This window comes from Schistocerca nitens, chromosome 1 (genome assembly GCF_023898315.1).
Source record: "Schistocerca nitens isolate TAMUIC-IGC-003100 chromosome 1, iqSchNite1.1, whole genome shotgun sequence".
Lineage (NCBI taxonomy): Eukaryota > Metazoa > Arthropoda > Insecta > Orthoptera > Acrididae > Schistocerca > Schistocerca nitens.
Genome location: NC_064614.1, coordinates 454766741 through 454791513, shown reverse-complemented (window position 1 = coordinate 454791513; position 24773 = coordinate 454766741). Strand labels below are relative to the sequence as shown.

Here is a 24773-nt window from a genome sequence, read left to right as displayed (position 1 = left end):
ATAAAAAAAATTAGAAAATTCTAAATCGGGCACTAGCAATAATAGGCAGCCCGGGTGACTGAATAGTGGGGTAAGGATATCATGTAGAACAAAGTGGGAATTATATCAAAATATTAGAAATAGTCACACTCAAGCTAGTGTAGACCATTACAAGCAGTACTGTAAGGTGCTTAAAAATGTTATTAGGAAGGCAAAGAGTATGTGGTATGCAAATAGAATAGCTAATTCACAGGATAAAATGAAAACTATATGGTCAGTTGTGAAGAAAGTGTCTGGTCAGCAGCACAAGATCCATGATATGAAGTCAATTCGTAGTAAAAATATTTCTGTTACAGATAAATAGGTTTATTTCCTGGGATGCCCATTCTTGCTTCAGTTCTGCTGTGTCCATCATATCTCAGCATGTGACAGTGCCCTTACTGCAGTTGAGAGGTGTGCATCTCAACAATGATATAGTTACCCAGTTCCTGCAATTTCTTAAGAAGGTGTACATACTTTGACCTGTTTGTTTCGACGAACAATGAGCTATTACACAATCGTTGTATAGATTTTAATGTTCCAGCAAGGCCTTCCAAACCATTGTGGATATAAAAGTGGTACACTTTTTCAAATGTCCACTCCTTCCTCTTTATCACCATAAACTCATTGTTGTTCATGATTCCATGAGCTGTTACTGCAGTCCAAAGTATTCTTATTATCAGGAGGACTAGCCTCCCTAATTTTCTTGGATGAATGGGTGTGAATACTCCCACTGGTAGGAGATGATGATTTCGAGGGTTCCACCTCGGTTCCATAAGCAGCTATGGAGCCCCACATGCCTGAGTAGGTGTTATAAAACTGAGGTGCGGCAGGTTCCCCAGAGGTTGCTTGCTAACGACTGTTCCACCTCAACAGTCATGCGTCCCATCATCATGCAGCACACCTTGGGACTGAGGTTTTTTTATAGAGGTTTATCCCATTCTCGCGATCTGGGTGGTCAAGGCAAGATCCCCGTTCCCTGAGACACAATGTTCCACTGACATGCGGTGGTCGCTGAAGCATGCCCAGGTCTTAGTGCTGGGACAGGCAGTGCTTACCAGTCCCCAGCTCAGGAACGCCAGGGTCCCCAAGCCCATACCCAGCAAATCAATGGTTGATTTTGGTTGGTTGGTTTTGGTTTAAAAGAGGTGAGGAGGGACCAAACTGCTAGGTCATTGGTCCCTTGTTCCGATTAAAATAATTCCACAAGGGTGGGAGTAAAATAATCAAGACATACAAAACACAGCAGGAAGAAAGGAGAAAAGCACAAGAATGACAGAAGGGCAACAAACACTAAAGTGGCCAAAATCAGACTAGAAAACCACAGAGAGATGCAATAAACATGTAGAAGAGATCAAAACAAGAGAGCAGATTACCATGGCTGGCTGACCATGAGAATAAAAAGGAGCAGCCAGCAATTCTGCAACACATTAAAACCTCCTCCCTAAAAGAACTGGGTGGAGGATACAGAGGGACAAAGGACATGCGCTGACACTTTAATCAAATGATAAAATCCATCCTCACGAATGAAACATAAAACTAAAGCTGCTGTTGAGGCATTATCACCCAACACCGAAGGTAGGGTGCTGGGAAAGTTAAGTCTGCTGCAGAGGAGCTAAAAGTGGGCATCCAGCAAGAGGTGGACAACCGTCATTGGTGAGCCACAGCGACACCGAGGCGGGTAACCATGCTTTAGGCATGTATGGCGAATGCAGAGCCAGTAGAGTACAACTGATTCCCTACGAGAGGACTGCATGGAACACTTCCACACTGTCATAGTCTCCTTAATGACACACAGTTTGTTGTGTGTACTGTTATGCCATTCTGTCTCCCAAAGCCAAAAAACGCTGCAGCGCAAGACAGAACGCAAGTCAGTTTCAAAGATGTCCATCTCCAGAAGCGGTCTCGGCGTAGAGTGTTTGGCCAGCCTGTTGATAAGTTCGTTGCCTGGGATTCTGACATGTCCTGGGGTCCACACAAACACCACTGAACAATGGGACCATTCCAAGGTGTAAATGGACTCCTGAATGCATGCTACCAAAGGATGGAGAGGGTAGCACTGGTAGATAGCTTGTAGGCTGCTCAAGGAGTCAGTACAGAGAAGAAACTGACTTGCCCGGGCATGAGCAGATGTGCTCAAGAGCACGAGATATGGCTGTCAGCCCTGCAGTGAAAACACTGCAGCCATCTGGCAAGGAGTGCTGTTCCATATGTCCTCCATGAACGTATGCAAAGTCTAAGAGACCTTCAGCCATCGAGTCGTCGGTGTAAACCACTTCTCATGGCCTGAGTACATGTCAAGAATAGAGACGAAGCAATAGCGGAGAGCTTTAGGGCCATGCGAAAGGTCCAGAAGAATCTGTGGCCTAGGTGTACACCATGGAGGTGGACCAAGATGGAATACAAGGAGTAGCTCACAATTGGTTCACCTCTTAATTTTTGGCAACAGACAGAAAAGGTCATTATTAACAATGTGATGTGGGATCTGAGTGGGATACAGTCACGTGGGGGGGTTTCAGTGTTGGGTACACTCCTGTTCCTTATTTATATAAATGATATGCTCACTAGCATTATGGGTAACTCTAAAATATTTCTGTCTGCTGATGACACTAGCTTGGTAGTAAAAGATGTTGTGTGTAACATTGGCCCAGTTTGAAATAGTGCAGTTCATGACATAAGTTAATGTCTTATAGAAAAGAAACTATTGCTAAATCACAGTAAGACTCTGTTTTTACAATTTCTAAGATACAATTCAACAATACCTGATGTTTTAATTTCACAGTTCAAATTTCTAGCTGTTCAGATAGATTGTAAACTGTTGTGGAAAGCCCACACTCAGGATCTTATTCAAAAACTTAATGCTGCCATTTTTAGTATTTGAATGGTTTCTGAAATGAGTTTACTTTGCTTATTTTAGTTCACTTATGTTGTCTACTATTGTATTTTGGGGTAACTCTTCCCATTCTAAAACGATATTTTTGGCTCAGAAACAGGCAATTCGGGCAATAAGTGGTGTAAGTTCATGAACCTCTTAACGAACCCTGTTCGCAAGCTGGGTATTTTGACATTGGCCTCTCAATATATATATATTCCTTACTGTCATTTCCTGTTAACAGTATTAGCTTATTCCCAAGAATAAGCAGCTTTCACTCAGTTAGGACTAATCAGAAATCAAACCTGCATTTGGATCGGACTTCCTTGAGTCTTGTACAGAAAGATGTGCAGTATACTGCTGCATCCGTTTTCAATAATCTACCACTCGAATTCAAAAATCTTAGCAATAATCCACGTGCTTTCAAACTGAAACTGAAGAGTTTCCTCATGGGGTCACTCCTTCTATTCTGTTGATGCCTTATGTGTCCTCATTTGTATTTTGTGGTGGGGAGCAGATAGGACCTCCCTCATCTGTTTGTATCGGTACCTTATCCATTCAAAAGTACACTGTTCAGTTTATGCAATTGCATGTCCGTCTCTCGAACACCATCTCAGTACAATCCACCATCGAGCATCCATTCAGCCACTGGTGCCTTTTACACTAGCCAGTTGAGTCTGTATGCTGAAGCTGCCGAGCTGCTGCTGTCGTATTGCCGTGATTTTGTCCCCAGCAGATACGTATGCCGTTTGTGTGCCATGCATGGCCACCATTCGTATGCCTTCTTCTTAAGTGACTCTCGTGATCGCCAGTATGGGGTGTATCCCTCTTCTGTAACCTCCTGGAGCTTGCTTTTGGCTCTTCCTCCAGCAGCTTAACTTCATACTGCCTGCCACTTCCCTGATGGGTGTGAATAGTGGGTGCTCTTGACTGTAATGGATCAGGGGTGGGAGAGCTATGGGTGGGACATTTCCTGTTGTACGCAGAGCCTCGGGAGGCACCCACTTGCTAATTTCCTTATTTCCTTCATCCTGCTTTTATTATTGATGATACAAAAGACATTTATGTTTTTAGCCTTGTTGCTTTTAGTGTTATGAATTTCCTGACTGATCAAAAAACTTCTGGCTGCAACACACTTGAATCAAGGGACTGATGACCTTGTTTGATCGCTGACACCTCCCCCCCTCTCTCCCCTCCCAATCAACTCAATGTGATGGTCCTCCCCTAACTTGTCCTGTAATTGAGGGCCTACAGGTCTGCCATTCCCTTTTGTCAATGTTCACTTCCAGTGACTTAATATTGAGATTTAATCTTCCTTTCTTACAAATGAAACATTTTCTGAGTGGAGGATGTAAGTGAATAGATAAAATGTTGCTGCTGGTTCTGGTAATTAAATTGAAAGGGTCCTTCAGTGTATTTAGACAAAAATTTTCTTAACAATGGAAAGTGGTGTTTGGGGTATTTAGAGAAGAACTTTTAAAACTGCAGGTACAGAGGCTATGAAGCCTCTAATGTGGAAGGAACTACTACTACTACTACTACTACTACTACTACTACTACTACCTGTATGGAGGACTGTTGTAAATGAATCCAATGTAAACAAGCATTATGGGTAATGTAAGACTAAGATGAGAATAGTAGCATGTTCTGAAGGGAACTTGAGTATATGAACCTGGGGTAAATTGAACTTGAAACCTGTAGAGATTTTAAGTTCATAGTTGAATTGGGATGTTTGTCCTTGAGGGCCCACTGTTAGATTGGGGAAGAAGTTATATAGGTGGCAAAGTCTGTTCTGCTCAATCGTTGATGTCTATAGTCTTGGCAATGCCTGTTTTAAATAGTATTTCACTAATCCTTTGGAATTGTAGTTAGAGCCATTGCAAAATGTTATTTCTCTGCTAGCCTAACTGTTAGTTACGTTCCAAACATGAATTGATCGTCCTGGCACATTATTTCTGTATTCATACTATATTTACAGCTCTGCTAATCTCTGAAGTTACTATTTCCTCCTCATTTTCAGCTAATGGTGCTGCTTTAGCAGCAAACTTTATACAGCTGAACTTCCTTCTACAAATGTCATTTTGATTGAAGATTGTTCTTTATTATTTATGTCAAATATTGAAAATTGTCAAAGTAGAGTACATCCAACATCCTGATCAGGTTTATTCTTTCCCAGTTTGTTTTATTTTGTGTACAGTTTACAAAGAATATTTTGACCTTCCATTCCAAGAATTGAAGGAGACTTTAAACTGTTGTACTTGAAAGATATGGATTCCTTTTGTCATGAGTTGCCTGAGATTGTAGTTTGCAGAGCAGCTGGTTGTAGAATCTTCCTTTAATTTGTTAGTTGTACCATTGTGCCCACTTAGTTCACATGCAACTTGGGACTTTATTATTGTTGATAGGTTCTGGGGCTTCCATGTATAAGCAACATTGCTTTACTAAGAGTGCAACATGCACATTAAACTTTCCCACATTTGTGAGTTCCTTGTCATACAATTATTTTTCTTTGTGTGTGTGTGTGTGTGTGTGTGTGTGTGTGTGTGTGTGTGTGTGTGTGTGTACACGCGCGCGCGCGCAGAGCCTCGGGAGGCACCCACTTGCTAATTTCCTTCATCCTGCTTTTATTATTGATGATACAAAAGACGTTTGTTATGTTTTTAGCCTTGTTGCTTTTAGTGTTATGAATTTCCTGACTGATCAAAAAACTTCTGGCTGCAACACACTTGAATCTGATATGCGCGCGCGCATCTGCAAAATAATCTTGGTGGTATGTGTGTCTGGATTGAATCTTACTCGGTCATTGGCTGCCAATGTCTTTTAATTTTCAGTTCAGTGACATCAATTTGAGTCCTGCTGCTGTAGGGATTAATAATTTGTTTAATATTGTCATATAGTGTTCTGGTGTGGTATGGAATGATGGTGGGCATTGATAGGGGAAAGACTTGTAACATTTGGACTTGTTGATAAAACTATAAACAAACTGTAGTTCAGTTTTTACGGTGTTGCTGTGTAGCTAACTCCACCTTAACACCAAATTTTCCATAGTACTGAGAAAATGTGTCCTATAGATTTTTTTTACTCTCGGTGTGTAAACAATTTTGTTAATAAAAAGGAAACATTGTACCACAGATTCAGTCTCTATTTTGAGAAAAGTTTGTTGCAAGTTCCTAAATGCAGTCTCAGGTTTCTGAGACTGAAACAGAGCTTTGATCGTATTGATTGTGATATTTACAAGATAATGTGAGAATTCAGAAGTTGTGCCAACAGCAGTGAGAATTGCTCCCCGTATTAACAAATTGCAAAAGGTGAAGAATGAAAAATTTGGATTGAAGTAAAAAATTATAATATGGTCATAATTTTACAACAATCTGTTGTATGCTAAACTAGCATTTTGCTTCATTGACATCTGATATGAGAACAGTCCTCCATTAGTACATCTACGCATTACACTAATGTGATTATGAGAATTTTAATGGCGTGATTTTTGAAGTTGGAAATGTTGAATTTTGTGTCTGTAATACTGGAAAAGTATTTAAAATAGTGGTGATAGCCAACTGCCCAGTTTGTTCCTCTGAAATTAGATACTGACAGAACTAGATATTTAAAAAAGAAGTGTGTAAGTGTCCCTTCAGAAATGTATGTGCGACATACATCTCCGATAACGATGTTCTTATATTGACAAAAGTTGCAAGTAGACTTGATATTAGCCTGGTTCAAGCTTATTTGTTTGAATTCTAAACAGTTGAATACATGTGTGTAAATTGATTTAAAGTTTATATCACTAAGAAAAATCACTGAAAAACTCTTCTGAATTTCACGTACAGTATAGATCTCTAAACTGTGTCTAACCATGTCAAAAACCTGCTCTCAATTTTAGATTCGGGTAAGTGGATTAATTCCTGTATGGGAAATCGGCTTCAAACTTAGGTTTTATCTCAAATGATTGAACTCGTTGTAATACTGTGTTTAGTGTTCTAAACTAAATTTCTATAGTTGTATATCACATTGTATTTGTATTTGGTACAGATAAGATTCAGAAAAATGGCATTTTTGTCAGTATTTAATTAGTAACACACACAAAGTGTCTCTCTCTCTCTCTCTCTCTCTCTCTCTCTCTCTCTCTCTCTCTCTCTCTCTCTCTCCCCCCCCCCCCCCCCCCCCCTCCTCTCCCCAAAATGTCCAAACATAATTACATGCCTCTTATGCATTGCTCATTAAAGAGCTCATACTGCTTGGAATATTCATTTCCAATCTTTGGTACCATAGCTTACTCCTTAAATTTAGTCCAGATACTAATTTTTGACATGTTGTTTACAAGTAATTAATACTTCACATCAAAATTTTTGAAATGCAGTATGTTGAATAGAATTTACGAAGAAATGTTTTTGATGCTACCCGTAAATAAAAAATTACATTCTGAATCCTGCATTCGTAAATTCAGTTTAATGGCTGTGTTAAATTCCACATTTTCAAAGTCATTTCAGCATTTGTTGCAACATTTGAACAATATCTTTTTAGGCATTGACCAGCTTTGTCCCCTATAACTAAAAAAAGCTATAAAAACACTTTGATTGACTTGTCACATTTATCTTACAGGACACAAAATGGCAAATTTTTATATTTGTTTGTCCTTGACTTTCGCAGCTACACTGATAATCAAACAGTGAATGTATCCAATTTATTTTTTTCAGATGGACAGCTGCTCATCACCATGGAATGGCGAGGAAGTTGGTACCCCAAATACCAGTCAATATTTTCCAGATGATAGTGGTTACTTGAGTAACCCAGGGAGCTCAGGGTCAGAAAGTAACTGTGTCCGCTTGAGACGGAGTAGTTGCAGCAGTCCATATAACAGTAGGTCCCCAGTTGGCTACTGCCATAACATAATACCATCAACAGCAGCCTTCCAGCAGAACTGCTATACTAATGGACAATTGGACTGTTTACAGAAGACTGAGGGAGCTCATTGTGATTCAGTTTTGCTCAATGATATTGGTTGCTGTAAAGAATCAGTCTCTCTGCAAAACAAGCTGCTGGCAGCTTCTTGCAGAGAAGATAACTTGCCAAGATTGGCAGGAAGTAAAAGTTATTCTTTCTTAAAATCATCTCAGTATTCTACGCCGACTTCTGATAGAAGTATTTCATTACAAACTGCTTCTGGCATTTCTGACTCCCAGACACCAGAAAAAATAGATTTAAATCCATGTGAACAGTCGTTTCCAAAGTGCTTCTTTACACATTGTGGCAATGAAAACGAGTCACTATATGAGTCAAGTATAATAAGTAAGTCAACTGTACCATATTCATGGAGCAGTAAATTGGGCAAACCTCGTGTAGATGTGTTGGCTGCACTGGCCAGTTATCGGCCAGTAGTGTCAAGGATTTTACAGTTCCTACGGCCTGAAGACCTTGTAGCAGTAGCTGCAGTTTCACACACATGGCGTAACATCTGTAAAAATGACAAGCAGGCAAATCGACGTCGCCAAATTTACCTTCGTGCAAAAATTCAGCTGAAAGAAAATAAAGAGGTAAGCTAAGGTTTGCAATTACTTAATTGGGAGGGGGGGTGTTCTATAATTATTCCTAACAATATATTTAGTACCTGCTATTTTATTTCCTGACATATTTATTCATGCAATATAGTCTTCCATGTTGAATTTACTTACTTTCTGCCTAATTTCCAAAGACTCGTAGGGATTGGACATAACATGCTGTCCACATTCTACATGCTGTCACAAGAGACAATTATATATATGAGGTCTGAGAGGAGAGAGTGGGGAGGGAAGAGAAATGAAGTGAGGTTGGTTGGAGAGCGGGAAAGGAAGCACGGAGTAGGTGGTGAGGATGCCAAGAGTTTAAAAAGAGTGATTGTGCTTAAATTATGGACTGTATAATTATGTAAAAATTCTGTTTGAAACATTACTAGTATAGAAAAATGGGTATGTAAAATGTAAACAGTTAAAATAGTGAAATTATAAAACGAATTGGGGAAGGGGGAATTGAGTAGGCAAAGAAGGCAGGAGGAAGGATAGTTGCGGGGATGTGATGGGTTTTACAAGAGAGGGTCTCCTATTAAAGTTGCAAAAAGTCAATTATGTAAAAAACCTTCTGTTAACTACCAAAATGGATGCATAAACTGTAAAAGGGGATTAAATAAAAGTGGAAATAAAATAGTGAAAATTGAATTAGTTTCAAAGAGTGAAACTGGAAGTACAAAGTCATAAGGTCTTCCTATCACTTTGAATAAGACCTTATGACTTTATACTTTGTGTTGCTGTGCACAAGTATTTAGTGATTTCAGAGTATGTGGTTTGGGAGGAACCTAAGAGGATAGTTTAAACTGCTGCAAGTGAAACGAGGAGAATTAACATTCATATTCTTCCTTATCACAAATTCACTGAAGAGCCAAAGAAACTGATACTCCTGCCTAATTTTGTACTGGGTGCCCATGAGTACGTTGAAACACTGCAACACAACGTCACATGGACTTAACCTAATCACCAAGAATCCTGCTGAGATGTGAGATGTCGTGCGTCTGGGGTGTCGCCTTGTCCTGCTGGTAATGCCCAAGTCCATTGGAATGCACAATAGACAAGAATGGATGCAGGTGATCAGGCAAGACGCTTACATATGTGTCACCTGTGAGTCTACATCTACATCCATACTCTGCAAGCCATACTCTGTGTGGTGGGGAGGGTACCTTGAGTACCTCTATCGGTTCTCCCTTCTATTCCAGTCTCGTATTGTTCATGGAAAGAAAGGTTGTCGGTATGCCTCTGTGTGGGCTCTAATATCTCTGATTTTATCGTCACGGTCTGTTCGCGAGATACACGTAGGAGGGAGCAATATACTGCTTGACTCCTCGGTGAAGGTATGTTCTCGAAACTTCAACAAAAGGCCCTACTGAGCGTCTCTCTTGCAGAGTCTTCCACTGGGGTTTATCTATCATCTCCGTAACGCTTTCACTATTACTAAATGATCCTGTAACGAAGCGCGTTGCTCTCCGTTGGATCTTCTCTCTCTCTTCTATCAACCCTATCTGGTACGGAGCCCACACTGCTGAGAAGTATTCAAGCAGTGGGCGAATAAGCATACTGTAACCTACTTCCTTTGTTTTCGGATTGCATTTCCTTCGGATTCTTCCAATGAATCTGTCTGGCATCTGATTTACCGACGATTAATTTTATATGGTCATTCCATTTTAAATCACTCCTGATGCCTACTCCCAGATAATTTATGGAATTAACTGCTTCCAGTTGCTGACCTGCTATATTGTAGCTAAATGATAAGGGATCTATCTTTCTATGTATTCGCAGCACATTACATTTGTCTACATTGAGATTCAATTGCCATTCCCTGCACAATGCGTCAGTTTGTTGCAGATCCTCCTGCATTTCATTACAATTTTCCATTGTTACAACCTCTCGATATACTACAGCATCATCCGCAAAAAGCCTCAGTGAACTTCTGATGTTATCCACAAGGTAGTATATATAGTGAACAGCAACGGTCCTACGACACTCCCCTGCGGCACACCTGAAATCGCTCTTGCTTCAGAAGACTTCTCTCCATTGAGAATGACATGCTGTGTTCTGTTGTCTAGGAACTCTTCAATCAAATCACACAATTGTTGGTCTGATAGTCCATATGCTCTTACTTTTTTTTTCATTAAACGACTGTGGGGAACTGTATCAAACGTCTTGAGGAAGTCAAGAAACACGGCATCTACCTGGGAACCCGTGTCTATGGCCCTCTGAGTCTCGTGGACGAATAGCACGAGCTGGATTTCACACGATCGTCTTTTTCGAAACCCATGCTGATTTCTACAGAGTAGATTTCTATTCTCCAGAAAAGTCATTATACTTGAACATAATATGTGTTCTAAAATTCTAAAACTGATCGATGTTAGAGATATAGGTCTATAGTTCTGCACATCTGTTTGATGTCCCTTCTTGAAAATGGGGATGACCTGTGCCCTTTTCTAGAGACCTACAGAACACCGCTGCAAGAAGGGGGGCAAGTTCCTTCGCGTACTCTGTCTACACTCGAACTGGTATCCCATCAGGTCCAGCGGCCTTTCCTCTTTTGAGCGATTTTAATTGTTTTTCTATTCCTCTGTCATCTGTTTCGATATCTACCATTGTGTCATCTGTGTAACAATCTAGAGAAGGTACTACAGTGCCGTCTTCCTCTGTGAAACAGCTTTGGAAAAGACATTTAGTATTTTGGCCTTTAGTCTGTCATCTGTTTCAGTATGATTTTGGTCAGTGTGTCTGGACATTTTGTTTTGATCCACCTACTGCTTTGACACAAGATCAAAATTTCTTAGGATTTTCTGCCAAGTCAGTACATAGAACTTTACTTTAGAATTCATTGAACACCTCTCGAATGCCATCTTCACACTACATTTCGCTTCGTGTAGTTTTTGTTTGTCTGCAAGGCTTTGGCTATATTTATGTTTGCTATGAAGTTCCCTTTGCTTCCGCAGCAGTTTTCTAACTCGGTTGTTGTACCATGATGGCTATTTTCCGTCTCTTACGATCTTGCTTGGCACACACTCATCTAATGCATATTGTACGATGGTTTTGAACTTTGTCCACTGATCCTCAACACTATCTGTACTTGAGATAAAACTTTTGTGTTGACCATAAAGTACTCTGAAATCTGCTTTTTGTCACTTTTGCTAAACAGAAAAATCTTCCTCCTTTTTTTAATATTTCTATTTATGGCTGAAATCACCAATGCTGTAACCGCTTTGATCGCTGATTCCCTGTTCTTCATTTACTGTTTCAAATAGTTCGGGTCTGTTTGTCACCAGAAGGTCAAATATGTTATCGCCACGAGTCGGTTCTCTGTTTAACTGCTCAAGGTAGTTTTCAGATAATCCTTTTTTAAAAAAAGTCACTGGATTCTTTGTCCCTGCCACCCGTTATAAAAATTTGAGTCTCCCAGTCTATATCTGGTAAATTAAAATCTCCACCCAAAACTATAACCTGGTCGAGAAATCTACTTGAAATATTTTCCAAATTTTCCTTCAGGTCTTCTGCCATAACAGCTGCTGAGCAAGGGGGCCTATAGAGACATTCAGTTACCATGTTTGAGCCTGCTTTAACCATGACCTTCATCCAAATTATTTCACATTTTGGATCTCCGTCAATTTTCTTTGCTACTATTGCAATTTTTGTCTCTATAAACATGCCTCCCCCCGCCCCCCCCTCCCCCCTGTCTGTCTCTGCGGTATACATTCCAATCTGAGTTTAGAATTTCATTACTCTTTACATCTGGTTTCAGCCAACTTTCCATCCCTAGTCGTATCTAGACATATCAGGGGTCCAGTATCATTTCAGCTGCACTCACCCCACACCATTATAGAGCCTCCATGAGCTTGAACTATCCCCTGCTGACATGGAGGGTCCATGGATTCATGAGGGTGTCTCCATGCCCGTACATGCACATCTGCTTGATACAATTTGAAATGATACTCATCCATACCAGGCAACATTTTGCCAGTCATCAACAGTCCAATGTCGGTGATGAATGGACCTTCGGCTCCAAAAGCACAAATCGATGTTTGGTTCAGTGGTTTGTGTGCTGATACTTGTTGATGGCCCAGCATTGAAATCTGCAAAAGGACTGCACTTATCACGTTGAATGATTCTCTTCAGTTATCATTGCTCCCGTACTTGCAGGATCTTTTTCCGGCCACAGCGATGCCAGAAATTTGATGTTTTACCGGATTCCTGATATTCACAGTAAACTCGTGAAATGGTGATACAGGAAAATCCACACTTCATCTCTACCTTGAAGATGCCGAGTCCCATCATTCATGCGCCGACTATAACACCACGTTCAAATTCACTTAAATCCTGTTTGAATACACAAGCCTATACCAATTTCTTTGGCACTTCAGTGTATTTTGCTCTTTATTTACGAATGTGTGGCGCTTTCCAAGGGTGCAGTTGTGCAGAATCCTAAGAGTACAGCTTTAATTGGTGTGAGTGAAACGAGCAGCAACATAATTCATACTCTGCCTTTTCACTAATATTTGGCTCTTTATTTCTGAATATGTGGTGATTTCAGAGTGTGTGGATAGGTGGAACCCTAAGAGGAGAGCTTAAATTGCTGCAAGTGAATCAAGGAGGAATAACATTCATATTTTTTGTTGGCACAAAGCAATAACCGAACATCCAGTCACTGTGACATTATGCTCGTGGGAATTGTTGTGAAATGAGCATTACCTGAATCATATGTGCAAAAAAGTATCCTAGCTCTAGTTGTTCATTGGCAAAGAATAAAATAAAAATACAACTTACACATGCCATCCACATTCAGCTCTACAGGGAATTGGGAAATAAAAGCCATGTGTGTTCCTTGGAAAAATTGTTCCTAAAATATTTGTTGTTTGCCTATAGGTCACATCTGTAAATTTCTTAATGTGTATGTTGTATTTTGCTGTTAAATGTATTTTCAGTGCAGAGAATTAAGATATCTTGGATGCACAAATGTGGTAATGAACCTTGTCCTGTTACTGTAAATTAAAAAGATGTCATTGAAATAAATAAAACATTCAAGCTATTGTGAGACATTAACAATTTTTTATGGAAGTACCGGTATGTATGGGGGAGGTGGGGCAGAATGATCATTAGGCACATTTGATGCAAAAGTGTATTCCAAAACTGTTTCTTGGAACACAGCTACAGTGCAATGGGATACTGGAAAGATAAGGCATGGGAGATTTGTTTTTGTACAAGGTTGGGAGGATAATGACAGTCTGTGAAGGCTTTAGTGTCCCCCCTTGGTATATTTTGAGAGGGACTGCTCATCACCACCTCCCAAAGTCCCACTGTCGGGCCACAGAGGAGCTTTCCCCTTGTAACTCAGTACCACCCAGGACTGGAGCAACTGAATTACATTCTATGTCAGGGTTCTGACTACCTCTCATTGTGCCCTGTAATGCGAAATTTACTGCCCACTATCCTCCCCACCCCTCCCACAGTGGTATTCCGCCGTCCATTGAACCTACACAAAATACTTGTCCGTCCTTACACAAACCCTACAACCAGCCTCTTACCTCATGGCTTCTACCCCTGTAATAGACCTGGATGCGAGACCTCTCCCATACATCCTCCCACCACTACCTACTCCAGTCTAGTCACAAACATCACCTATCCCATCAAAGGCAGGGCTAGATGTGAAACTAGTCATGCATTCTACAAGCTAAGCTGCAACCACTGTGCTGCAACCACTGTGCTGCATTCTATGTTGACATGACAACCAACAAGCTGTCTGTTGGCATGAGTGGCCACTGACGCACTGTGGCCAAGAACGAAGTGGATCATCCTGTTGCTGAGCACACTGCCAAACATGACATCCTTCATTTCAGTGACTGCTTCACAGCCTGTGCCATATGGATCCTTCACACCAAAAGCAACTTTTCTGAATTGTGCAGGTGGGAACTTCCCTGCAATATATCCTAATTCCCATCACCTTCCTGGCCTCAACCTTTGTTAGTCACTGTCCTCACTCATCCAGTCCCCTTCCATGTTCCCATTCCAGCACTAAACGGCCATCATTCCACCATCACATCCTATCTTTTTACTTCCATCATTTTATGCTGCCCTCCGTCTAACCTTCAGTACTTCACTGTCCACCACCCCCTACCACACTATCCCTCGCCCTCCCTGTCCCAGTCTCCTCCTTAACCCCACCAAGTCGCCACTCCCATATCATGCTCTGATGCTGCTGCTCGCAGTGTGGTTTCAGCTGCCTGAGACTGGAGAGAGAGAGAGAGAGAGAGAGAGAGAGAGAGAGAGAGAGAGTGTCTCTCTCTCTCTCTCTCTCTCTCTCTCTCTCTCTCTCTCTCTCTCTCTCTCTCTCTGTGTGTCTGTGTCTGTGTCTGTGTCTGTGTGTGTCTGTGTGTGTCTGTCTGTGTGTGTCTGTCTGTCTGTCTGTCTGCCTGTCTGTGTGTGTCTGTCTGTCTGCCTGTCTGTGTGTGTCTGTCTGTCTGCCTGTCTGTGTGTGTCTGCCTGCCTGCCTGCCTGTCTGTCTGTCTGTCTCTGTGTGTGTGTGTGTGTGTGTGTCTGTCTGTCTGTCTGTCTGTCTCTCTCTCTCTCTCTCTCTCTCTCTCTCTCTCTCTGTGTGTGTGTCTGTCTGTCTGTCTGTCTGCCTGTCTGCCTGTGTGTGTGTGTGTGTGTGTGTCTGTCTGTCTGTCTGTCTGCCTGTCTGTGTCTGTGTGTGTCTGTCTGTCTGTCTGTCTGTCTGCCTGTCTGTCTGTCTGTCTGTGTGTGTCTGTCTGTCTGCCTGTCTGTCTGTCTGTGTGTGTCTGTCTGTCTGTCTGTCTGTCTGCCTGTCTGTCTGTCTGTGTGTGTCTGTCTGTCTGCCTGTCTGTCTGTCTGTGTGTGTCTGTCTGTCTGCCTGTCTGTCTGTCTGTCTGTCTGTGTGTGTCTGTCTGTCTGCCTGTCTGTCTGTCTGTGTGTGTCTGTCTGTCTGCCTGCCTGTCTGTGTGTGTGTCTGTCTGCCTGCCTGCCTGTCTGTCTGTGTGTGTGTGTGTCTGTCTGCCTGTCTGCCTGTCTGTGTGTGTGTGTCTGTCTGTCTGCCTGTCTGTGTGTGTGTGTGTGTGTGTCTGTGTGTGTCTGTCTGTCTGCCTGTCTGCCTGTCTGTCTGTCTGCCTGTCTGTGTGTGTCTGTCTGTCTGTCTGTCTGTCTGTCTGCCTGTCTGCCTGTCTGCCTGTCTGTCTGTGTGTGTCTGTCTGCCTGTCTGCCTGTCTGTGTGTGTGTGTGTGTCTGTCTGCCTGTGTGTGTGTGTGTGTGTCTGTCTGTGTGTGTGTGTGTGTGTGTCTGTCTGTCTGTCTGCCTGTCTGTGTGTGTGTGTGTCTGTCTGTCTGCCTGTCTGTGTGTGTGTGTGTCTGCCTGTCTGTCTGTCTGCCTGTCTGCCTGTCTGCGTGTGTCTGTCTGTCTGTCTGCCTGTCTGCCTGTCTGTGTGTGTCTGCCTGTCTGTGTGTGTCTGTCTGTCTGTCTGCCTGTCTGTGTGTGTCTGTCTGTCTGTCTGCCTGTCTGTGTGTGTGTCTGTCTGTCTGTCTGCCTGTCTGTGTGTGTGTCTGTCTGTCTGTCTGCCTGTCTGTGTGTGTCTGTCTGTCTGTCTGCCTGTCTGTGTGTGTCTGCCTGTCTGTCTGTCTGCCTGTCTGTGTCTGCCTGTCTGTGTGTGTGTGTGTGTGTGTGTGTGTGGTGTCTCTCTCTGTCTCTCTCTCTCTCTCTCTCTCTCTCTCTCTCTCTCTCTCTCTCTCTCTGTGTTGTGTGTGTGTGTGTGTGTGTGTGTGTGTGTGTGTGTGTGTGTGTGTGTGTCTCTCTCTGTCTCTCTCTCTCTCTCTCTCTCTGTCTGTGTGTGTGTGTGTGTGTGTGTGTGTGTGTGTGTGTGTGTGTGTGTGTGTGTGTGAGAGAGAGAGAGAGAGAGAGAGAGAGAGAGAGAGAGAGAGAGAGAGAGAGAGAGAGAGAGAGAGAATCAGAATTAATATCAAAATTCAAGAATAAGACAGAGGCATGCATCCCTGGGAGAAAAGCAATTTATTTTCATGCATTTTGTTAGTTTAAGGCAATTCCTGCATTAATTTAAACTGGGAATGTTTCACTTAACATGTATAAGATGTCTGAACAGAGGCAATAAGTGCCACTTGGTAGTTTGTTGAAAAAGTGACTACAAATATGTATAACATCTATCATGAGAATTTGTTAGTGTCTTTAATTGATCCTGCAGCTCATAATGTATGGAAATGGGTACAGTTCAGATAAAGGCTTAAAATGTTTTCGCTCTGGATGGAAAGGGGTAAATACAATGAAGTTTTATGAAGACAGTACCTCTGGTTATGTGAATACTCTATCAGAATTCTTGAAACTCTGGTACCTTGTATCATCCAAACAGTTTAGTGTACACTCTCTCCAGAGTGTGACTTAACTATTCAATGACAGATATCACATTAAATATGTGATTGCTATGTTTACACTGAGGGTTAGCGCTTACTATGATTTCTTTTTGTATAATACTTCCTAATGTTTTGTGAATTTCCAGAAACTTCACAGCAGTGAAATTCTAAATTAATTTAGGTTGGGAGCTCAACCAGTGTGTGAAGGTATATAGTCTTGGCAATGCCTTGTTTAATGATAACTTCTCTTGCGAACATTTACCAGCATGGCATTTTATGTTGCTTTATTGCATCTAGTTCCCACTTTATTATTGAATAAATACATTTAAAGTTAAGCAGTAATGGAAATTCCTGGATGGAACAACATGTAACATCATGGAAACGCAGCCACTTGCCTACAGCGGACTGGTAAGTGTGGCATAGAAATGCATAGTAGAAAACAATTCACACTAGCTTCACATGCACATGCATATGCAACAACTGACACCAAAACCTATACTCTTGTTGCTACAGTTACATCTTTCTATGCTCTGCATGTCAGTCCACTGTAGGTGAGTGGTTATATTTAACATTCTTCAAAAATTGCTGTTGATAATTAATGGTCCAAAATAATGTGATCATGGGTGGTTAGCATACAGTAACGAAACACCCTCTACAGAAATTCTTTTAGGATACCGTAGTTACTGATCTGTACATGTACTGCAGAAAATGTGGAATTGTGTGAATAATAGATGACTGTGGCACTATAAATGTCATTGAATCTCTGAAGAAAAACAGCATTATTCAGATAATGTTGGGCACTGACTGGATTGCAATATGATGTATAAACTGGTACACTGGGAGAAATTAGAGTGAAAATACACAAACAAGATTCAGGTCAGAAAACACCTATAAGTAATATTTGTCCCACAAGCTTGTAATAAAACCTGACAGTAACATGAGAATGGACAATTTTCAGGAACCTGGACATTTACTGAGTAGGAAAAAAAAGAAAAAAAAATAAGATTAAACACAAGGAGAAGGGGTGTGTGCAATTTTCAATAATTGCTTGTTGATATGCTAACGACTAGAAAGAAGTCACATATTACATTTGAAGGCATGAAATGGTAATGAAATATTGGAAAGATGGTAAATTCATGAAGTGGGGAAAAAAAAGTTGGCTGAATGTAGAACAACAGTTGAGTATGGGAGGTAGGTTTGTGCAGCAAGGACAAATTAGGAGAGAGACTTTTTTTTGGGGGGGGGGGGGGAGGGGGGGGGGAGCTGATATGTTGCGTGGGAGGGAGGGGGGGGGCAGCAAGTGCATTCTTTGTGATATTGTTCCATTTGCACTACCAGAATGTCAAGGCTGGAGGGAAAACATGGAAAAAGGGGGAGGGAGGGGAAGATGCCACATTTTGTGTTGTTGAACAATATTTAAATTTTAGTATCTCTAATGGGTATAGAGTCTTTTGAAGGATCATTTTCTGGATCATGCCAACTTTGTGCAGTCACTGTTGACACTGCCATGTTGCATAGTCTGATTTGTCAATAACTGAACATTTGCTCTAACAGTGCATACGACTATTAAAAACTTTGATGTGTTTTCCTCAGACGTCTCTCCAACAACAGAGCATGAGTGGAGATAACCAGGAAATGAAATCCCAGGCAATGCAGCTATGTCATTATTTCTTGGCATCACAAATGTATATAGTATCTTAATTGCAAATTTTTCCTTGTTCAGCGTCTTTTGTGTTAAGTGTTGGTTTGAGCAATAAAATGTAGGGCATCAGACTCGGTTAACAGTAACAATAATGTGGAAATACTTAGAGGCATTGAGTTGCAGGAAGGCACAATGACAAGGAGTCCGCAGCTCGTGGTCTGGTGGCTAGCGTTGCTACCTCTGAATCACAGGGTCCTGGGTTAGATTCCCAGCTGAGTTGAGATTTTTCTCTGCCCGGGGACTTGGTGTTTGTGTTGTCCTCCTTATTTCATTGTCACTCGTGGAAGTGACTATATTGGTCTGTGTAAAGATAGGGACTTTGTACAGGTGCTGATGACTTCGCAGTTGAGTGCCCCACAAAATCATCATCATCACCCGACAGTGGCAATGGCAGACACAGCTACTTTTGAACAGTCTTTCTTCTGCAGTAGAAAAGACACCTGTACGCAAGGGCGAGATGGGGGAGCAGATGTCTGGGGGTACTAGAACCTAGACTAGACTAAAGCACTTGGAGACATGGCCATGTGTTGGAGTTGTCTACTGCAGGAGGAGCACTTTGTCCAAAAGCTTTAATATTGTAACTGTATTTTTCATTGTGCTTGTCTACGACTCAGCATGTCTTTTATATGGTGAGTAGCAACCCTGTCCGTATTTTTGTTACTCCATCCTACACTTCATTGTACACTTTTAAGTAAGGGTGTTGTACCTAAAACACTTCTGTTGGAGTCTAGGTAGTGAACACACACAAGACCTCTTGGAGCACCTTAAGGAAAGAATTGGATCGGATGTTAAAATAATGGAATTATATAATTGGCTAGGAACTGGAAAACATATAATCAAAATGACCTTTCTTATTTGGAAGTTTATTTTCTAATGGCAAGTTTTATTTAGGGGAATATTGTGGCATTTTGAAATATTGTAGAGGATGGGTCCAATCAATTAGTATTTCCTTTGGACCTTGTAATCCATTAACTGCTGTCAGTTGCACAGTTTGCTAAGTTAAAAGAAAAAGAGAGAGAGAGAGAGAGAGAGAGAGAGAGAGAGAGAGAGAGCATTGTGTCAGTTTTGTGCATTGTGTTAAAGGTGATGTTTACCCTGTATGTTGCAAGCTTGGTCATTTACGATTTTTGATTGAATCTAATTCAGAGATTATATTAGATACCAACTCGGTTATTCTTTGTAGCTCATAGGTTTACTTCATTTTACTGTACAGTTGTTGATCAATAGCTCCAGTATTTCTTAGACATTTGTTTTTAAAGTGCCTGATTGCAAATATGTAATACATGGTAACACTTTTTTTTCCCCTCGTCAGACATTTTAGCTACTGCAGATCATTAAATAACATAATGAATTACAAGGACCAGTCAGATTAAAATGAGACAGATGGAAAAAGTTAGTAAACTGATCGTTGTTTGAAAAGTAACCAATCACCATAACTGTTAATACATCTGTCCCACTGTGAGACAAGATGGTAAATGCCTTCATGGGAGAATGTTTGTGGTTGTCTACAGAACCACATTCATACCCAGGTTTGCACCTCCTTGTCTGAAGCAAACTGATGGGCACAAATGTCTTTGCTCCAAAAATACGGAAATCACGTGGGGAGAGATCAGGACTGTATGGACAATGTGTAAGGGTTTCCCATTGACACATCTGCAGCATAGTCGAAACAGGCTCGCCAGCTCTGGGGAAACTTGTAGTGACATTTTTCTTTAACTGCAAGGGTCTGCTGTTCATTGACTTTCTGGAACATGGTACCACAATTAATGCACAGTGGTATGTAGACAATTTGCCTAAATTGAAGTGTGCCCTAACACCCAAACACACAGGAAAGTTGACAGACGGCATAATTCTGTCGCAGGGCAGGCCTGCTGCAGTTTTTCAGACTAAACTGCAGAAATTGTGGTGAAAAGCCCTGACACACCCTCAATGCAACCTATTCTGTCCCCATATGGTTTCAATATTTTGGAGCCCTGAAGAAATGCACTCATTGCCGTCAATTCGCAGAGGTGCACACCTGGGTACAATTGTGGTTCTGTAGGCAACTGCAAACATTTTTCCATGTGGCATTGATTGTTTTGTCCCACAGTAGGATAAACGTATTAACAATTACACCAATTACTTTTGAAATGATAAAATTTTCTTTCTTTTCCATTTCTCTCCTTGTGATTGCCCCTTGTACATTTCTGGTTAGTTTGTTGAGTGTCTTAGTTGTTAATAACACTTGAAATTTGTTGGCAGAACTGTAATGTAATGTAGTGTATTTATTCGCCACAGTACAGTCCTTATGTAAAGGCACAACAACACAGTAGAAGATACTTAAGGCGTGGAGCCTGCTCCGAGCTGCAGAATCTCTGTATGCCATCACCTCGTAAAAAAGAGCCAGTTAGTCCACCTGTCAGTCCGAGCAAAGTGCGTTTTCACCTTTTTTATAAGGTTAGTATTGTATTCATGCTGTAACATTCAGTGAGTGTATGTGTTTTTGATACCTATTTGGAACATGAAAATGTAGTGTGGCTACATAATTAAAGTTTCTTGAAACAATATTGAAAAAGTTGTCTGTGATAACTAGGTCAACTGGTAATTAATAAAACTAAAAAAATGTTCTGCAGTATAATAAAATTTCTCTTTATTGTTTGCGGAAATGGAACAATCAATTTATGCGGCAGAGGTGAGTGATGAATGTGCTGACTGTAAACAGTAGAAGTTGCAATATTCCTTCCTAGACTAGATTCATTCATACTTCAACCCGAATGAGCAAATACAATTGGGATATCTGTCTTCCCAAACAGCAGTAACCATAGAGTTTAACAATAATCAACGTAGATTTATTTGTGATTAATTATAATTCCAGCCTTGCATTGAGTAATTACAAACGGGAAGAAATAATTACAAATTATAAAATATTTACTTGCCTTTTTTTCCCCTTTCATGTTGATGTCTACAGGGCAGATTTGTTTTTGTAATAATTGAAACACTTGTCTGCCAGTCAATTTTTCTGACATTTCTCACAGCACTGTGCATTATGTTTACACATCAGAAAAATATTAGATAGATTCAACGCAACATATTACAAAACTGAGAGTGATATATTGACATAGATAGATTTCAATTGAACAGAACTTGGAAGTTACTGAACATAAGACTGCAGATGGTGTCCAGACCTTCTCGAAAAATAAACTCCCCCCCCCCCTCCCCCCCCCCCCCCCCCCTCTCTCTCTCTCTCTCTCTCTCTCTCTCTCTCTCTCTCTCTCTCTCTCTCTCTCTCTCTCTCTCTCTCTCTACAATATTCTTATTGGGACATGAATCTTGACAAAAGTAAATAGGTTTGCAAGTTACTACAATGTATTTTAATTTTATAAAAATTTTTGTTTTTTAAATTATTTTCAGATTTATAATGCTTTCTATTGCGCATAATTTTATAAACAAAATATCACTGGGGAAAAAACTGTCTTAACTCCAGTAAAAAATGTTTCAAACTGGGTATATTAATTTTAATAAAATTAACCTGTATCTGTGTACAAATTTTATGCATTAATGGTCTTTACACAGCAAGTTCATAATTTCATTTTAAAGAAAATATTTTTAGCGAAACTTAATGCATTTTTACATTCAAAATATTGATGACTAAATACACAATAAGTTTCAATCCGAAAAAGTCTTTTAATAACTTCTGAAATTTGTATATCACTCATTATGTATTAATAAACTGAATAAGAGAAAATAGTTTGAAAGAAAAACATTGAACCATGTATTTTTCAAAGTGCCTCCTCTATTACAAAATAAATAGGATGATGATCGTTTATTGCTATACACTATCTTATCAAAAGTACCTGGACACCCGTATTTAAAGTGAAATTGATCACTGGAGGTCATGAGAAGCAAACCTGCCAGTGTAATTGGAGGTGAGGAGAAGTATTGTGTTGTTAGCTGAGAAGCAATGACAGCAGGACAGGCCAGTCAAGAGAGCTCAGTGACTTCAAACATGGGCTAATTATTGGATATTACCTGAGTAAAAAATTTAACAAGAACATTTAAACTTTTCTAAAGCTGTGAAAATTGACTGTTCACGTTATTGTGAAGGTAAAGGAACAACCACAGGTAGATTAAGACCAGGAAGACCTTCTGTAAAGGGGGGGGGGGGGTTAAAATATTGGATGACTTTGGTGGAAGGAATCACTCAGGAGTTCCAAAGTGCTACGACTAGTTCAGCACACACTGGATGTGTGTAGGGAGTTAAAAAGAATGGGGCGCAGTGGTTGAGCAGCTTCTCGTTGAGGTAAATGCTAAGCGATGCTTCAGGGGGTGTAAAGAATGATGGGCAGTGGATGTCTGAAAAAGAATTCTGTGGAGTAATGAATCGTACTATACATCTTACATCATTATCTACTGTGCTTTTGGCTCAGAAAGAATGGAGTGCTATTCCTCTATACATTGACACCTCACTTTACAGTGTTCTTAGTAAATTTCTAGCCGTCACAAAGGTGGAGGGTTGACACACCCCATAATAATTGTATTAATGTCACGTAATAGGTGTATGGATACTTCTGATAAAACAGTGCATGTTAAACATACAAAACATATTTAATACATTGCACTCAACAATAACTGAAAAGAAATGCTTCTATTGATTATAACAAGTGCTTAATGAAATAATTACTCCCATGTGTGTGTCTGTATCACATTGTGTATGTAAAAGTTTTTATTCTGAAATGTAACAAAAGTTTGGGCAACTACATCAGTATGTTTAAAGATATTCATGTGATCAGGTAATTGTACAGCATTTGACCACAACAAAGAATTGTCTGTAATGATTATATACTCTTGTAACATGTCAGTACTAAGCTGTAATGGTTCTTTTAAGTGGGAATTAATGGAGTTTAGTGGCAGCAGGAGCAGGGCTTCTGGTCAGGTGAATTCAGGGTTATAAATACGAAATCAAATAATGGTAATGCAGGAATAGGTTTAATAATGAATAAGAAAATAGGAATGTGTGCAATCGGCTGTGAACAACATAGTGAATGAATGCTTTATTGTAGCAAAGATAGATACAAAGCCCACACCTTCAGTCTATCGGTAAACTGAAGAGCGAGCGAGCGAGTCCCCACTCTGCCAACCCAGCTACGTCACAAGGTGCTTCTACAGGCCGTTTCGCAATGTTGTGCCGGCTCTGCCGCGACGCGCGCTTTAAACCTGTGGCGACGCTGTGTACAGATACGTCTATGCTGCGTTTATTTTTAGACAAATGCATTAAGTCCATAAAGAATACAAAACATGATATGTTCTTCCGAAACACAACATTATAGAGTAAAAATATTAACATAAGAACGGAAATCAGGATTCTACTACAAACAGAACCGAATGCCTGTTCATGCAAATGTATGTTCCTCCATTACTATTCGTAATACGAACCCCATGTAATGCAATCAATCTGTAGAATTTAAGGCTTGTTCTTACTTTGTGTTTCTACTGAAAGGTAGAAGTTTTCTTTGAAGGACTGTATTGAAACTTAACAATTCTTGCAACATGGAGAGTGTTTAAAAAGTAAGCAGAAATTTATAATTTTGTGTGTTGTAGTCAGATTTGCTCTACTTTTTGTCACTGTCTTCGTAAACATGTCTCAAAAGTATGTGTACAATGTTATGCATATTGGGTATTCACTCTGTTGTGATCTGTCAAAAAGGTTACATGTGTTTTGCTAGCATCAAAGATTATTTGTTTTCTATAAAAATAGATGAGAGAATCTGTATTAAATTTTGTTGTAAGAAGGGAATAAAGTGTGTGAAATTTTTAGAATTGTTAAATATTGCTTTTGGTGAGCCTGTTATGAAAAACAAAGGGCATACAAGTGGTAGAAACATTTCAAAGCAGGTCTTAAAGGGCAGTGGTTTTACAAGTATGGATGAGATTAAAAATGCACAGTTAAAAGACGTGTAAACTATCCCGAAGAAACAGTTCCTAAAGTGTTTCGGGGACTGGGAAATGCACTGGCATAAGTGTATAGTATGTAATGTGGATTATTTTGAAGAGTGTAACGTTGCTGTAGATTAACAAAGTTCTTACCAAAAATAAAAATTAATGTGTAAACGCACCTCGCATGTCAAGCTTTCTGCTTAGAAGTCCAGAGTTGGGCTTTGTTTCGAAGGAAATTTCAGCAGTGTTTATAATAGCTATTGCGCACATGTTTTCAGCAATATGTCGTAGAATCAGGTGAATAGTGGCAGAGAGAGAGAGAGAGAGAGAGAGAGAGAGAGAGATTTAGT

General features: G+C 40.4%; 1 protein-coding gene across 3 annotated transcripts in view; it reads left to right on the top strand.

Moving 5' to 3' along the window:
- LOC126235978 (uncharacterized) overlaps positions 1-24773 on the top strand; it is a 93479-nt gene that overhangs the window by 55925 nt on the left and 12781 nt on the right. For 2 of the 3 annotated variants that reach the window (XM_049944958.1, XM_049944967.1), the window contains exons 2-3: positions 7585-8421; positions 20788-20946. In XM_049944958.1, the coding sequence (XP_049800915.1) occupies positions 7585-8421; positions 20788-20946 (996 nt within the window). The remainder of the gene's footprint in view (positions 1-7584; positions 8422-20787; positions 20947-24773) is intronic. The other variant, XM_049944976.1, reaches the window with a different exon arrangement.